The 18,691-nt window shown below is 36.9% G+C and overlaps 1 protein-coding gene across 1 annotated transcript in view; it reads left to right on the forward strand.

Annotated features, from left to right (window-relative positions):
• Window positions 1–18,691, forward strand: part of LOC101712222 (transcription factor BTF3 homolog 4) — a 37,059-nt gene continuing 18,368 nt past the window's right edge. Inside the window, exon 1 of the mRNA XM_087190420.1 lies at window positions 1–18,691. This exon is cut by the window's right edge and continues 18,368 nt beyond it. Coding sequence (XP_087046546.1) covers window positions 3,457–3,930 — 474 coding nt within the window. The 5' untranslated portion in view covers window positions 1–3,456 and the 3' untranslated portion in view covers window positions 3,931–18,691.

Genomic DNA, 18,691 nt, shown 5'->3' on the forward strand with positions numbered 1-18,691 from the left:
GGGAAAGTTTGAGACAGGGTCGTGCTGTGTAGTTCAGGCTGGCCTTGACTCACATTTCCCTCTGATACCACTGAAGTTGAGATCAATAAACTCTGACAAGTAGAGGAGAAGGCTCATCAATTTTAATTTTGAAATCTGCCTACATACCGTTGTCATCAGTTTGTTTGAATTACTTTTATAAAGATGGTGGGCCCATCAATTTGTAGCACTGGCTGGCCTCAGACTTACGGCAATCCTCCTGCCTCAGCCTCCAGAGTGCTGGGGTTATAGGCATGCACCACCATGGCTGGCAACAGAATGCCTGTTTTAGAAAGCACAGGGCTAGACTTGTGGGAGGGCTAAAGGAAATGAGATATGATATGGTGCTGTTATGGAAGACTGTCATGATATGAGATTGTTTCATATGATTCTTTTACATTATACCTTTTTTTTTTTTTTTTTTGGTACCAGGGATCAAACTCGGGTCTTTGCGCTTGCACAGCAGGTGACGAAACCACTGAGCCAAATCCCTGGCCCTACATTATACCATTTTAACATAAAGCTAAAAATCTTCTTAAACTTTTACCACTTAATTTATGTTTTAAAATATACTTGTCTATTAAAAACGAACATGATGTGATTTGCAGCATAACATAGAAGACAGAACACAAGCATTAGTGTTGGATAGGCCTGGCTTGAGTTCCTGCACTGTAATTCTTGTATTAATTAAGTGAATTTGAACAAGTTACTTAATGTTTCACTTTCTGTAAGTATCAAATGGGGCATAAGGTTTTCCTCATAGGGCTTACCATACCTGAGGTGATACACATAAAGTCCTCAGCACCATGCTGGCTCTTTTTACTGAGGTATGTAAAGCATCTACAGAGTACTTCTTCCTCCTACTTACTTAAGAGGTTCTGCTGAGTCAAAACTACTAGTAGAAGGTCATATAATTAAAGCCTTTCTTCTGATACTTAGGAAATTTAATTTGAAGATAGGTATTTAAAAAAATACTTCTACTAAAGTAGTATTCGTTTATGTTCAGGAATTTCTAAAGAATTGATAAAAAAAAGAATTGATCTCTATCTGTGCTGAATTAGCAACCTATAAAAACAATAATTAGTTGCTGGAGGGAACTCCAAATTTCTGAAATACTCTAATTTATTTACTGAGCTACTTTAACTTTGTGTGTTACCCAGAGGAATTTAAAAATATGTCAAGCCTTGATAGATTATTCCTTTTTATGTTAATGCACTGTCAATATGTTGGGTTCATCTTGCCTGTGGGCCTTGTGTCTTCCCTGCTGTTAATGCTACAGCAGCATCATGATCCTCCTGGACTTAACTTAGCACTCAACGGCAGGCAAGGACCCACAGGACCAGTCTAGCAGTGCCCTGACTCACATTTCTCTCTGACACCACTGAAGTTGAGATCAATAAACTCTGACAAGTAGAGGAGCAGGCTCATCAATTTTAATTTTGAAAACTGCCTACATACTTTTGTCATCAGTTTGTCTGAATTACTTTTATAAAGATAGTGGGCTCATCAATTTGAAACCTATCATGTCAGAGCTGACCATTAGGGACTTCTGAGTTCTCTATTAGATTATTTCCTCTGAAACCTTCTCTAGATAGTCTAATTGTATGAATGTTTCTGTGAGAGAATAGTGATGAAAATATGAAGGGATTATGGGTCCTTAGGTCTTTATGAAACAAAATTTCTCCCCCCCCCTCAGTGGTACTAAGGATTGAACTCAGGGTGCATTCTCCGCCCTTTTTATTTTTATTTTGAGACAGTACTGCTAAGTTGCCCAGGCTGCCCTTGAACTTGTGGACATCCTCCCTCAGCCTCCCCAGTAGCTAGGATTACAGGTGGGCACCGATGTGTTTGGCCATTTCATATACTTCTGAAATCTAGTACGTTAGGTCAACATATGGCAAATGGGCTAATTAGATTTGTCTCATCTCATAAAAAAGTAATTGTATTACTAAGTTGAATTTCCTGCACTTTGAATAGTTATTCTAAATTTGAGCCTAATTTTTTTTCCTTTTTTTTTTTTTTTCCCAAAACTGGGGATTGAACTCAGGGCCTCACACCTGCTAGTCAAGAGCTATACTACTGAGCCATACCCTCAGCCCTAGTTATTATAAATTTTAATGGAAAATATTATGTAGCTCCATGAAAATATTTTTTATTCAACTAAAAATCCCCATTTATGCTTTTTTATTTAAAAGGTGTAATATTCTAGGCATATTATATTTATATTTGTATTGTTGAAAATAGTTTTTGAAAAATTATTATTATTATTATTTTGGTGCTGGGATTGAACCCAAGGTCTTGAACATTTTAGGCAAGTGCAGTACCCATTCCCATTTTAGGCAAGCGCTACATTCCCATCCCTAAAATTTGCTTCTTAAAAGGATATTATTAAACAAACATGAAATTTGTATCATATGTGTATATTATAAAGAATAATAATGAAAAACTCATGTATCTATGATACAGTTTGAAAAACAAAATGTGACTGATATATTAGAGTCCCTGTGTATCCTTTACCAATTTAGATTACCTCTCCCCATTGCCCAAATACCCATGACAAAATGTTGTTTATTATTCTCTTGATTTTTTGTAAAACCAGTTTTGAAATTTGTATTTGTCATTATGTGGTTGAATTTTTCATATTTGACACTTGTAAAAATGACATAGGCCAGGTATGGTGGTGTACACTTGTAATCCCAGCACTCAGGCACTGAGGAGGATCGCTGTGGGTTTGAGGCCAGTCTGGGCCACATAGCGAGTTCAAAGCCAGCCTGAAGTACGGTCTCGAAAAAAATTGGTTTTTTCTTGATACTTACTTTTAACATAGTGTTGGTCACTGACCCATGTCAGTTCTGTATACTATTCCATGATATCACTACCGTGCAGCTTAATTATCTAGTCTTCTCTCTCTTTTTTTGAAATAAAGTCTCACTATGTTGCTCAGGCTGGTTTCAAACTCCTAAGCTCCAATGATCCTCCAGTCTCAGTCTCCTGAGTAGCTGAGGCTACAGGCATGCACCCCCACACCTGGCTGTTCCTCTGTTCCTCTCTTGATGTCCACATGGGTTGTTAATATTTTTTGGCTAGTACAAACATTGACTTCTGATACATGTCCTTGGGTGAATGTGAATGAGGGCACAATTGCTAGGCCAATTGTTTTGATTTCAGAATTTTATGCGAAATACAATTCACATTTCTTTGAATTTAAGGAGGATTTGAGGTTGAGGTAATTTGGTCCAAATTAGTGATTTGATAATTTTGTATCAGTTTTAGCAACTTTTCTTGGGAAAAGTTTGCTTTTGGAGTCCCGGTGGGCCTCGCGCCCGCCGCCGCAGCCACTGCCGCCGCCATCTTTCTCTGTCCCGGCCGAGGTAGCCATCTTGCTCTTGCCGCGTGCTGGTGTTAGAGGACCCTCCCTGCTTCACATTTACCGACAGCATGAATCTAGAAAAGTTAGCCAAACTTCAGGCTCAGGTCCGGATGAGGGGCCAGGGTACAGCTCGCAGAAAGAAGAAGGTGGTACACAGAACAGCTACAGCTGATGACAAAAAGCTTCAGAGTTCTCTGAAAAAGCTGGCAGTAAATAATATAGATGGTATTGAAGAGGTGAACATGATTAAAGATGATGGGACAGTTATTCATTTCAATAATCCCAAAGTCCAGGCTTCCCTCTCTAACACCTTTGCAATTACTGGTCATGCAGAAGCCAAACCAATCACAGAAATGCTTCCTGGAATAGTAAGTCAGCTTGGTGCCGACAGCTTAACAAGTCTTAGAAAATTAGCTGAACAGTTCCCACGGCAAGTGTTGGATAGCAAAGCACCAAAACCAGAAGACATTGATGAGGAAGATGATGATGTTCCGGATCTTGTAGAAAATTTTGATGAAGCGTCAAAGAATGAAGCTAACTAGAATCTTTTCTGGTGTTTGGAAGCTGGCATGGACTAGATTTAACAAATCAACTATGTGGTTCCAAAGTTTTACCGACACAGAGAACATCATCTGTTACTAGTTCAGTAATATAATTTTTTCTTTTTTTTTGTACTGGGGATCGAACTTGGGACCTTGTGCTTTTGAGGCAGGCAGCAGAACCACTGAGCTAAATCCCCGGCCCTTATAAATATTTTGTATATTAATAATGCTGTTTGTTCAGCATTTTTCGGTCATTTGATTTTGCATTTTGCACTTCCTACCAGGATCTATTCTTTTGGTCAAAATATGAAGTATTGGTACAGTTTGAGGATGTTTGGAGTTTTGATTCTTGGATTTTTGTTTGGGGGGATAATTTTGGTATATATGTATATGTATGCTTGTGGGTGTGTGTATACACAGTGGAAAACAAATTGAAATACAGTTCTATTAATCCTCTTCCTTCCTCCAGTAGAAATAAAACAAATCTTTACATTTGCTACTTTCCCCCCACCCAGTAATACACAGAATTAATGAAAAATAAGTTTTTTATTTCAAATCTGAAGACATTTTTACTGTTGGAGGTTTGGTGTTTTAATTTGTTTGGTTAACTGCCATATTTTTCATATATTTCTCTGGGTTTAAGATATCTTAAGGGGAAAAAAAAGATATTTTAAGGAGCAGGGCATCGTGGCGTACACCTATAATCCCAGCACTTGGGACGCTGAGGCAAGAGGATTACCTTGAGTTCGAGGCCAACCTGGGCTGCATAATGAGTTCAAGGCCAGTATGAACTACACAGTAAGACCCTGTCTCAGAAAACCAAAAAAATTTTTTTAAAGATGTCTTAAGATATTTTACTACTAGTCTCATGCTGGAGTAAGGGGTCACTTATCTTTGGTGTAGTTACCTTTGATTCACTTACCTGGTCAGACCCAGAATTTCTTTTACTCTGTTACTTCCTTTTTTTCTTTTCCATTTTGCTTTACAATGCTGGGGATCAAGCCAAGGGCTTCACACATACTGGGCAATTGTTCTGCCACTGACCTATATCCCCTCCACCATCTTTCTTCCTAAATGCTTTCTTTCCCTCTCCTTTTGGTCTTTAAGTGGCCTTGTCAGCTTTTGGTAATACTGTTCCTTATCTTCCACCTAGCTTAAGAAAGATGTTCTCCTTAGAGTTAAGGGACCTCTCTTTATTGTAAGATTTTGTTCCCTCATCTTGAGGAACAACAGTTCATCTTCAAGTTTTTATTTCTGCTCGCTTTTACAGTTTGGTAGATTTCAAACTGGAACAGCTAGCATGTGCTTGCTAATACTTTTATGCCAGCCTTACCCTGTATCCTAACTGTTCTCAATAGCAGGTACAAGAGTGCCTCTTTCAGCAAGGTTAAAACTGGGAATGTCCTTTTGATTGGGAAGAAAATAGGCCATAGGCTCATCCTCCAGCACAAATGAGCATTCTGTGAAATGATAACTGGCCCTAGAAGGATTATTTCATTCCTACTCTTGGCCTTGAACCTACCTCTGGGTTGAATTTTATTATGTAGCTGCTCACAGTAACCTCCTACATGCTTAGAATAATGATTTGTGGGGAGCACTGGTAAAGTACAGTATTTATTTTTTCACCTCCTTTCAGAGAGCTTGGAGGTAAACTGCATTCATTCACTCAAGTTTCCCTCTTGCTATCTGATAAAAGCTTGGATTTTGCATATCAGCTTATAACCAATATTTTAGGATAAGATTTAGAAAATCTGTCATTTCCTGGCCCATCACCAAACTACAGTTTAACCTTGCAGCATATCAACTTTTTGTCTTTAAACTAGATATCTTTTTTTGGTGTCTAAAGCTCAAGACCATCAATTTAGCCAGGTGTGGTGGTACACACCTGTTATCCCAGCACTCTGGGAGGCTGTGGCAGGAGAATCACCATGAGGCCAACCTACTCTACTTAATGAGTTCAAGGACAGCCTGAACTACATAGTGAGACCCTATCTCAAGGAAAAAAAATTTTATTGCGGGATCTGTAGACATGAAGGGAAAAAAACTCTTGTGTTTTTTCATCCAAACACTTCAACCTATTTTATAAATCTGATTTATATAATATATGGACTTAAAATAAGAGTAACAAAATAACTAAAAAAAAAAAGTTTGCTTTTAAAATTAGTGGTAATTGATTTATTTATGAAGTTCAGAAAATAGGAATTCCAGATAATTTAGATGTGTTTTTATGTCTAGATGAAAGTTACATATATATATATAAAACACATATTGTCATTTCCAAGAGTTGGAATGTAACACTGATAATAGTAGATAACACCTGGTGCATGCCAGGAAATAATTTTTTGTTCGGTTTCTTTTTGGCTTTGGTGCTGGGGGTTGAACCCAGGACCTCAAGTAGGCTGTTGAGGTTTTTTTGACGTCCTGCAAATTGAACTCAGGAAGTGCTGAGCTATATCCCCATCTCACACTACCTCTCTGTTTTATACAGGATCTTGCTAAATTATCCAAGCTGGACTCAAACTTGTGATCTTCCTCTCTCAGCCTCTCAAGTAGCTAGGATTACAGGCATGTACCACGTGTACAGCCTGGAAATAGTTCTGGTGTGGGTGTGTGTATATGTGTAAATGAATCTCTGGATATGAGAGGTAAAAAAAATTGCCTTCAGATTTCTTGGGTTTTGGAGGAAAAAAAGAATTATTTTTTATATACTCAGCCCACCTTGATTCCCAGTGGATCTTCTACTAACCACAAATCAGATGCTGAATTGACTTTTTACTGTGGTATTGAAATTCTACAAGTTTAAGAAAAGTCACCTTTACAATTACTGTTCATTTTTAGTGCCTTCTTTTGTGTATATGTGGAAATGTTTTACAAGTAAAATTTATGTGCATTTCTGATATAATGCCTTCCCTTCTGATAAATCCTAGTTTTTACAATAGTTCACTCACTTTTTTGTTTCCTACCCTTTTCCCACCTCTCTGCTGAAGACATTTACTTTTACCCCCAAAGGCACCTGTTTTTCTAGGGTGGTAGAGATGCAGTAGAAACCAGATCCGATCCTGCCCTTAAGAAACTTAGATTTCAGTGAGAGAGAGGAATGTTTAAACAGATAATTCCCAGGCATTATTCTTTGTTAAGAGATGATTCATATTTAGTCCTAAGGAATGAGAGGGTTGAGGAAAACCTCAAAACAGCAGCAACAACAACAACAGCAGCAACATTAAAACAGCAGCAATATTAAAACAGCAGCAATATTAAAACAGCAGCAACAACAACAAAAAATTCTGTTCTTTGACTTTAAAAATACTTGATAAATTTAGGTATTTGCTTACACACTCATTTTTAGAGGTCATTCTGTACATATATTTTCAGAGCTAAAAAAGGAGAAAAAGAAAAATAATTTATTATGAACTTCCTGAAATACCATTCTGCTTTAATTTCATAAAAAGAGAGAACTGCTTTTCTCATTGCCTTAAATATATTTTTTTAATACCATGAGTCATCACTTCTGGAAATGTTGTATTTTTTGTGATGCTAAGGATCAAACCCAGGGCCTCACATGCAGTAAACAAGTATTCTGCTACTGAGCTATATCCCAAGTCTTGGAAACTTCTTATTCAGGAAACTTTTAGCAGTCATTGATCACATATGATGATGATGATGATGATGATGATGATGATGATGATGATGATGATGATGATGATGATGATGATGATTTTTGTACTGGGGATTGAACCCAGGGCCCTCCTACTGAGCTTCATCCTTAGCATCCCCATCTTTTTTTTTTTTTTAATTTTGAGACAGAATCTCATTAAATTGCCAAATTGTCCAAGCTAGGCTTGAATTTGGGATCCTCCTACCTCAAGCTTTCAGATTACTGTGATTACAGGCATACACTGCACCACACCCAGCAAAGTCTTGTGGTTATTAATCAAATTGTGTGACAGGGCATTTAGAATTATGTAGAGTAATACATGAGATGGTGCCTTAAATCTACATAGTCATATACTTAATAAATGTGAATATTTTACTACTGGCTCACTTCACTTTAAGAAAGAATAGATATATCATGTGATTAACCTCTGGTTACTGATGATCATTTATTGAGAGGTTCATATGTGAAGGATTATAAACTGCCCAGTAGATTTGGCCATGAGGAGAGCACGGTGCCATGGGCTAACAGATAGAGGAGATAGAGAATGGAAGTTGATAACACTGGGTTGAAGATTTAGTAGTAGAGATAGAGAAGACAGTAAATGTGAACTCTGTTGATTAAATAAAACTTACTGAGTGTGTGTTATGTTTACCAACCACCTGGGTCTGCAGGGTTTTTCTGGTGTATAGGACTTTGAGTGTTAAAACCAGTCTGGGCAAACCATGATAATTGGTCACCTATTTGCCAGACACTGTGTTAGGCTCTGAGGATGTAAAGGAAATAGACATGCAGAGAGAGAATTATTTATATGAAATGATAATTTAGTGTAGAAGTAAATTTTGGGGGTCATGAGAATACCTCCCTAAGATATTCAAGGTATTGAAGATATTCAAAGAGACGACTTTGAGAGGAGTTGAAACCAAAAAAAGGAGTAGGTGCTACCCTTACAAAAACTGGGAGGAAGAATATTTCAGGCAGAAAAATGTGCTGTATGTATTCTTCAGAGAAGTACAAGTTGTATTTTCCAGAAAGAGAAGGTGAAATACCTAAAGGGAGTCTAGGGAAGGGAGGCCAGGTGCTTACGCTACAGCAGTTTGAGGATGTGGGTAATAGGAAGAGAGATTAAGCCTGATGGCCTCTGTTTTCAGTGAGACTGGGACATCACTAGGGGAGAAGGAAGAGGAAGCGGGATGGGAGTTGGAAGAATGTGGGAAAACCACAAGTTTCCAGGGTGATCAAATGAGATCATTATAGGCAAAAAGTCTCTGAAAATTACAAACCATTAAAAGAAATAGCTGACACTTACTGGCTGCTTCCTTAGTTTCAGGTGCTAATTATGATATCAATTTTATCACATTTAGTTATCACAACAACCACAAACTGGAGTACTGGAGATTAAACCCAGCACCTTCATATTGAGCTACATTCCCAACCTGTTTTTAATTTCGTATTTTCATACAGTAGCCTAGGCTGGATTCAAACTGTGGTCCTCTTACCTCAGCCTCCCAGAGAGCTGGGATTACAGGCATGTGCCATCATGCCCAGTACTATTATTATTTCACCATTACAAATGAAGAAACCTGTGCACTAAGGAGTTGAAACTTGTCCAAGAATACACAGTTCCTAAGAAATGGATGCCAGAATTCTGTAAGTTCTAGAAATCTGTAGATTCCTTCATTCTTCATCTCTGCATTTAATCCATTTCCATATGTGCTCTTGGACAATACAGCCACCTCTTTTAGTATTGTTATCCCCAAGTGAAGAGTCAGTAACCAAGGTAGAATCTTGTTCACAGTCACATGGATAGCCAAGATATATGTTTAGGCAAATATCATTTTCTCCATATTTTATACTTTAACAGTCTATTAGTCAGATTTTCCTTTGCTGGACACAATATCTAACACTCACAACTTAAAGGAAGAGAGGTTTAATTTGGCTTTTATTTTAAGGAGATTGAGTCCATGGTGAAGAATGCGGTAGAGCAAAGCTGTTTAGTTCATGGTGGCTGGGAAGCAGAAAAGGGGAACAGTGCCAGAGAGGAAGGGGCCAAGGACCATATAGAGTACCTAAAGTCAACCTCCATGGTCCTCTCAGACACACCCAAAGTGTGCTCCACCAATCCTTTGGGTGTGTTCCAAGCCAATCTAGTTGACACTCTGCTATGATGGCCACACCTAGCTTGCAAAATTTTTTAAAATGGGGGAAAGAGAAGGAAATGAGATTTTTAAAAGGGAGGTGTGTGTGAAATGCTGTTTACATGCACCAAGTCTGCATGAGTAATGTGATCATTATGTCCTATAAACATTTATAATATGTTATATATGTATACATACATATAATATTTACATAGGAGTCCAAGAGATGTAGGGATGGGGGGATTGAAAAAAAATTAAGAAATGCCAGCTGGGCATGATGGCACATGTCTGTAATTCCAGCACTCAAGATGCTGAGGCAGGAGGATTGCCATGAGTTCAAGGCCAGCCTGGGCTACACAGTGAGTTCAAGGCCAGCAAAGTGAGACCCTGGCTCCAAAAAAAAAGGGAGAAAGAAATGTCGTGTGCATGTACCAACTTCCCACAAGGAATGTAATCATTATGTACTACAAACATGTACCAATGAAAGTTATAAAAAAGTGCATGACACTCTTTTCCATCCTCCCAAAATATTTTAGCCATTCATTTGTATTTTTGTATTTTGATCTCAAATCCATTTTCCTTCAAAAATATAGACATAACTTCTTAGCTCCTAACTGGTTGCAAGATTAATAGTAGCTTTAGGTTTAAACTGCCCTTAAGACCTTTAAACTCCAATTGCCTTCTGAGCCTTGAGTTTTTGAGAAGTAGTAGAGGTTCTTTGGAGCTCAGTTTTGTTTGAAACCCCTTGGTGTAGCATAGGAAAAAGCTTTAGAGGCCTGACAGTGGGATTTCCATAGATTCAGCCAGAAGCTGCTGATGAAGGTTGGGGTTGGCCTTCTTATCAATGGTAGACAAAGGTCTCAGCAGCATAGGGTTTGTGTGTTTGGGACAGTCACAGGTCAGGGATTTTCTGTTTAAATTGTGACCAGTGTTGGCTTTAGATAATTTCTGCATTTATAGATGAGGACTAGGAGATAGTGTGAAAGTTAAGAAACATTGCTTCATTTTTATATTGCTAGTTAATGATTGAGATAGGGCTGGAGTTATATCCTTACTTTTTAAAACAAGTACTTTAGTGGGATTAAAAGCCAGTGTGATGGTACTGACAAGATTAATTTGCTAGTACATGTCTTGCAGATGGCTCTGCCTTGGTTCTCAGAATGCTTCCTATTAGGCTTGTAGATATTGAGTATTCATCTCAGAAACTTTCGAATGTGATATCACACAGCATTCCTTCACGAACTCTTTAAGTGAACCCTGTATGTCAGGCACTGTTTTTCACCCTGTGGACCTAGTGATGAATGTGACAATCTATGCCCTTGTAGCACTTACGGTTTGAGATAGTCTTAAAACTGTTATACCAACTATTTCATTTTTATGATAAGTGATATGTAGGATAAGTGTAGGATGCTATGTAAAATATAAAAGGGTCCTTCACTTAAGTTCAGGGTCAAGGAAAGCTTCACTAAGGAAGTACATGATTCAGGCAGATTCCCAAAGAGTTTGTGGGAATTAGCCAAAGTGTTATGGGCTGAATTGTGTTCCCCTCTAATTCAAATGTTGAAGTCCTAACCTGCAGTATGTCAGAATATGACTGCATTTGGAGGTAGGGCTTTTAAAAATATAATGAAATTAAAATCCTGTAGGTAAGCCTTAATCAAATATGACCACTTTCTTTATTAGAAAAGAAAATTTAGACCCAGGGATCTGCAGGGTGATAATGTGAAGACACAGGGAGAAGATGGCTATCTATAAGCCAAAGAGAGAGGCCTCAGAAAAATCCAGCTCTGTTAGCACCTTGATCTCAGACTTCTAGCCTTCAGAAATATGAGAAAAATACATTTCTGTTGTTGAAGCTCCCAAGTACCTTTTTATGGCAGCCCTGGCAAACTAATATATCAAACAAAAAGTAAAACCGTGAGTGTTCCAGGAGGAGAGAAAAGTATGTATGAAGACTCAGAGGGGGGTTGTGGTCAGCTAGTTTAATATTTAAGGACTCATTCCATCTACTCAAAGCACAAGGAATAAGGAATAGTGTGATATCTACGTTGACAAAACTAAAAATCCTTTTACATTAAAATTTTCAAAAGACAGCCCAAGGATCCTGAAGTTAAGCCATGCATCTGTTGTTCTAAAAGAGACAATAACAACCTGGGCATTTAAGATTAATTATTGATGGCCCAGTCTCCCCAAACCTGATTTTTCTTGTACTTGCTTCTAATTGTTCATGAGGTTGTTTTGCCTGGAAGAACTTTTTTTTTGCTTTTCTGACCCTGGAAATCCAATTTGTAGTTCAAAAGAGCAGAAATCCTTATCTATATGATTCCTTTTCTGACTAAATGGACATATTTGTCTTCTTTCACTGATACACCTGTGGTTCTCAGACATTTTGATCTCACTGAACACCTTATACTGTACTTTTTTTTTTGTATTGAGGATCAAACCCAGGGCCTTCACACTGAGCTAAATCCTCAGTCCCTTTTTTTATTTTTTATTTTTTGAAACAGCATCTTGCTAAATGGCTAAATTTCCCAGGCTGGGCTCAAACTTGCCTCAACCTGCCAGAGTGCTATTGAGGACCCCAAGGAACTTGTAGTTATGCAGGTTATTATTACCTATATTAAAAGTTAAGGGTCAAGGATTTTAAGAAAGTTAAAACTGAGAAATTACCTGTTAACATAAAGCGTATTTTTATGAAAAGCAACTTTTTTCCAAAGCTAAAAATTAGTGATTGACTTTATGTTTGAAATTCTCTTTAATATTTGCTTTATTGGTAACAGCTGAATCTTTATACCTGCTTCTGTATTCATACTATTACAATATGTTCTTCTGACTGAAGTATATAAAAACAATCTAGTTTTACAGAGGTGTACAGTTGAAAAGGCAGGAGTATTTTAAAAGCCTTTTTAAAAATTGTGGCAGGAATGTATTTATAATATTTCACAAACATATACTAATAAGAAATTAAATCATTGGAACAAAATACAGGATGCAGAATCAACCTTAGGTACATTCAGCTATCTGATTTTTGACATAGGGGCCAAAAACATGTGCTGGAAGAAAGATAGCCTCTTTAATAAATGGTGCTGAGAAAACTGGCTATCCACCTGTGGAAGATTGAATCTAGACCCCTATCTCTCACCATGTACTAAACTATAATAAATATAGATCACAGTTCTAAATACTAAAATAGGAACACTTAATCTGCTGGAAGGTAAAATAGGTAAAACTCTTGAAGTCATAGGTATAGGAAAGGACTATTCTGAACAGAAGCCCAGTTGCACAATAAATAACGTCAAGAATCAACAAATGAGATTATATCAAATTAAAAGCTTCTTCACAGCAAAGGAAACAACCAACAGAGTGAAGAGACAGTGTTCAGAACGGGAAAAATTTTTTTCTAGCTATTCCTCAGAGGACTGATATCTAGAATATATAAGAATTCAAAAAAACTATACCTCTCTTAAAATGAGACTCAATCAAAAAAATGGGCAAGGTACTTCTCAGAAGAAGTACAAATGGCCAATACTGTAAATACATGCAAAAAAATGTTCAACATCTCTGCCCATTAAAGAAATGCAAATTAAAACAACACTGAGATTCCATTTTACTCCAGAAAGAATGGCTGTCATCAAGAAATCAAACAATAACAAATGCTGGCAAGGCTGTGGGGGGGGGCGGATTTAGGACTCACTTGAATGATCTGGGAGGATCTCATTGAGATCTGGGAGGATTTCAATCTAGTACAGTCTTACATTTTAAATGGACTTTGATATATGTATGGTTTTATGATTTTTTGCATTAGTAATCTAGAAAATATTGATTCATGTCATTGACTTATGCAAATGTTCCAGATGTTAACACATTTCATTCAACAATATTTTTCAAAATATTTTTTAAAGTATCACCAACTGAATGCAACAACAATATCTCTCAGCTCAGTGTAAAGGAACAGACAAGGCTCATGGTGGTAGAAACAAATTTTCCAAAAAACTTTTCACTTGAAAGCTTAAATGTTGTCATTGCCAACAAACATACTGAACTGTTTTCCTTGATGTGACAGGCTTACTGTGTTTATTTTCAAGAAAATGTCTGCCAAGTACCTAAGTTTGGCAAATACCATCATTTGTTAGCCATCCTTTGAGGTAAAAGGGGGCTCTATGTTTAAACAGCTAGTTCAGCTTGCAACTCAATCACACAAGAGTTTTTCCTGTAATCGTTAGACTTTGAAACACAGCAGAAGTACTTTATGTGTACTTCCTGTTTTGTCACACAGAATATTAAAAGAAATATGCTCAAACTTCAAGTTTTAATAAACTGATTTTTACTACTTTATCAGTGACATTAAGTGACCCCTTTCTCTCTCCCTCCTTTCCTTCATCCCTCCCGCCTTCTCTCTGTCCCTGCCTTTCTTCCAGTGCTAAGAGTCAGACCTATGGTTTTGCACATGCTAGGCAAGTGGCCCATCACTGAACTATACACCCAGTCTCCAACACTTGCTTTTTAAAAAAGCTGCAGGTAAGTAAGTGATGGTGAGGAAAGCAGTGAGTTCTGATACAGTGGCTGCACTCTTGGTTTATGCCAGAGTACCAGCACTTCCAGCTCCTGTTGTTTTTGTACCATCAGTGTAAATGTCAACACAATGAAAAAGGCAAATAATATCTTAGCATTATTATAAAAATAGTTTGATTTCACAGACCCCCCTGAAAACATGTGCCTTATCACTTTCCTGTTGCTGGGACAAAATACCCAGCACCTGCACCTTAAAGGAGAGGTTTATTTTGGCTCATGGTTTCAATGGATTCAGTCCATAGTTGGCCAGCTCCAAGGCAAAAATGGCGTAGCAAAATAGCATGATGGAGCAAGCTTTTCACTGTGGGGCAGCCAGAAAGCAGAGAAGAGGAGATCTGGGGAGGAAAATACACCCTTCCAAGGCAGCCCGCAGTGATCCCTCTTCTTCCAGCCAAGCTTCACCTCCTAATAGCACATTTAACTCATCAGTAGACATGGTGAAGGAAAGTGGCTCACTTTGTGGCAGCCAGGAAGCAGAGAGAGAAGGGAGAAGTCAGAGAGGGAGATTTACCCTCCAAAGGCAAACGTCCAGTGACATTCACATTCAGCCATGAACTCATCGGTGGATCAGTTGATAATTGTAGTACCCCCATGATCCAATCACCTTCCCAAAGTCCAGGCTCCGAATACATGGGACTTTGGGGAATACTTTAGATCTAAACCATAGCAAAGTCCTAGGGCCTTCCAAGGGTCCATGGCTATACTTTGAGAATTACTAGTATATACCATTTAGAACTAAATCATAGCCTGATTAATTTTTTTAATATGTGTGTACTTTTTATCACATTAATAGGTCTGCTTCTTTAGAAATAAAATGTGCGTGTACTAAAAATTTAAAAAGCAAATAAAAGATAATGAAAAGGAACAGTCTCCTATTTCACCATTACTCTAAAGCAAATATTTTTAAGGAAAACAAAACCTTTTTATTATAGTAAATTGTAAACATACACAAAAATAATCTGAATAATATAATTAGTATCCATAAACCCCTTGCTTAGTTTCAACAGTTATCTAATTATGGTTTAATCTTATTTCAGCTCATTAACCCTCACTCCCTACACAGAATTTGGAAAAATTCCCAGACATCAGGTTGTTTCATCCATAAATATTTCAATATTATCTTTTTAAATGAAATATAACATAATAGCATCATTACAGTGAAAAAACTTTTTTTAAATTTCATGAGATATCGTGATTGCCTCATAATGTTTTCACCTTTTTAAAGTCTAATCAAGATCCATTCATAGCATACACACTTTGTAATTGGTAATTAATAAAGTCTTTTAATCTATTTTGTGCCTTTCTTTTTTTTTACTTATAATTTACATAACCAAGTAACTAGTTTATTAGGCCTGGAGAATTTTCCACTAAATTTTGCTGACCACTTCCCTATGATGTCATTTAGCATGTGCCCATGACCCCTGTATTTCCTATACATTTTCAGTTAGAGCTAGAGACATAATGAGATTTGGGTTTAAATATTTTGGCAGGAATGCTTCATAAGTGCTGTGTTTCCTATCAGGAGGGACAAAATATTTGTTCAGCTATCCTTTTATTAAGCGAGCAGCCATTGATGATCATTGCTGACATGCATGTCATTATATACATTGCATATAATAATTCATTGAAAAATTGTTGTATCTTCCCACCTTTGGATGCTGGGGATTGAATACGGGGCCTTATGGATGCTAAACACATGCTTCACCATGGAACAACAACCCCAGCCTATTTCTTTCTTTATCTTCCTTATTCATTAACTAGACTTATTTTATAAAGATAAACTTCCATTTGTTGACTTGGTTATACTAGGGTGCAGTTTGTATTGAAAAGGCCTAGTACAGGCTATCAATTTTCCAAATAATGACTTAGTTCTTTAGGATGATCCTAAAGAAACTTTTTTTTTTAAATCCGGTATTGGGGAATGAACCCAGGGCCTTCACACTGAGCCATATCCTCAGGCCTTTTCTTATTTTTTACTTTGAGATAGGGTCTCCCTAAGCTGCTAAGTTGCCCAGACTGGGCCTGAATTTGTGTTCTTCCTGCCTCAACCCTCCCAGAGTGCTGGGATTGTGGGTGTGTGCCACTTCAAAAAACAAAAAACAAAAAACAAATCAGAAAAATGATTGACCATCACACTTAATTACGTTATTTCTTGTTCTATCAACAGTTGATGGTGGACTTGAAAGATTTTTAATTTTATACACCTATTGTACCCACAGGGCCCAGTAGAGACCCAGGTACATTAGGTAATCAATAGGTATTGAACTAAATTGAATTTTTGGTTTGGTTTGGTTTGGTTTTTTGTTTTGTTTTTTCTTTTGGTACCAGGGATCAAACTCTGGACCTTGTGCTTCCGAGGCAGGCAGTGGCACCTCTGATCTAAATCCCCAGTCCTGGTTTGTTTTTTTTGAGAAGGCTCTTGGTATGTAGCCCAGTCTGGCTTTAAATTCTAAATCCTCCTGCCTCAGCCTCCCAAGTGCTGAGCTTACAGCCATGTGGTACCACACCCAGCTTCATACCTGGCTTTAACTTGAATTTTTATTGTACTCTTTGTCAAATAAATATTAGTCTTTAATTAGTGGAAGTATTAACTAAATCAGTTATTAGTAACTTATAAATTATGATGTCAGATCAAGAACTTAGGATCAGGAATAGTTATTTTCTTTCCTTTTCCCCTCATGTTCTATAAATGACTTTGGACATTGCATCATCTTTTACTATTTCATTCCATTATTAAAGAAGTTATGTTAATTGTGATTCAAATGTATAGGAATAATGACAGCTGTTTGTTTTTTTTTAATTAGGTAAAAGGTGAACCTGCAGTAAAATCTAGGTACTAAATTCATGTGAATGAATGTCAGTGCTGACCCTGAGACCTAAACTGGAAAATAAACATACTTTATCTATTTATGATATATTTATTGAATTATAAAAATGGAGTGTAAAATAATTTTCCCCTTGCCACGCAAGAATGCTTAACAATAAACAGTGTGTGATTGTACTTCTAATTTGTCTCCATTAATGGAATCTGAACTAAGCAGCATTTTTAAAAAAATATGAGTAATTAGCCATGGATTAAAAGCTGATTATAACATATAAATCATTTGAGACAAATTTAAACTCAAAAGTCCTATCCCAAATTCTAATGTCAAATAAAATTACTCAACACATCATTAATATGGTAGTTTTATCAGACAAGATTAATGGAAATATCTGACTTTTGAGAATTGTGGCAAGAATTCAATTGGATATCAAATCTGAAGATTTTGTTTCCAAGATAAACAACCTCTAATTGTTGTTTATCAAATTTTATTTCCTCTGGACCATTGCTAAATGAGGCTTTAAAGTAATTATAGGTCAATAATTCTCCTCTATAGAATTTAGTCCCTTCACTATAACATTAAAATTTATGTAAGTCAACATGCATTTAAGCCCCCCAACCCCAATCAACACTGCCTTGTTTTGGAGGGATATTATTTATTTATTTGTGGAGCTGACGATCAAACCCAGGGGCTCACATGCTAGGCAAGCACTCTGTCACACTCTGTCACAGTACTACATCCTTGGCCCCTAATGTAGTCTTCTATTATTAGTTCATTTACTATTTGTTTGAATGGCCCAGGTATTTTTATTTAAGCATCTTAAACATCATACATCGAACACTGTGATTCATTTTTATATTTTATTGCTTCAAATGCTTTAAACTATGGGAAATCTTTGGTAAAAATAAAGAATAAAATTTTCACAATAACAACACAAAGCATTGTACAACAATGTTCTTCAAAACACATGTATTTATTATATTGTTGATAATGTGTTATATTGTGCCTCAACTTTGATTCTTAACGTAATTTCTTTAGTGCAACGAAATCAAATTTGTTTGTTTGTTTCTTTGTTTTTCCAGTCTTAAGGATTAAACCCAGGACCTCATGCATGCTAGGGAAAGCACCCTTTTACTAAGCTATATCCCCGGGCCATAAAAATCAAGTTTTTTTCTTTCTTTTAATTATTTTTGTGGTCTTGAGGTTAAACTCAGGGCTTCTTACATTTTAGGGAAGTGCCCTATTACTAAGTTATATCCTCAGCCTGTGAACATCAAGTTTATTTCTAAAAGTTACCAGCCATTTCAGAATTCTAGGACATGAAGTCTGAGAAAACAGTGAAATTTTGACATTAATCTGCTCTACAATATTAGGATATATTTTTCTTGAAAATTAATTGGCCTTTTCAAAATCATTCTATTAAGCTGTTACTGCAGAGAGGTGACCTAGCATAATGGTTAAAACCATAGAATCTGGAGCCAGAGTACTTCAGTTCTAATCCTAGCCCCATTCACTGGTGTTACCTTGGGTGAGTTATTTGACTTTTCGTATGTTTCTTCACTTGTAAAATGGAGTTG

The sequence above is a fragment of the Heterocephalus glaber genome, unplaced genomic scaffold, assembly GCF_053883595.1.
Source record: "Heterocephalus glaber isolate CG9 unplaced genomic scaffold, H.glaber_assembly_v1.0 deba00001553, whole genome shotgun sequence".
In the NCBI taxonomy this organism is placed as follows: Eukaryota; Metazoa; Chordata; class Mammalia; order Rodentia; family Bathyergidae; genus Heterocephalus; species Heterocephalus glaber.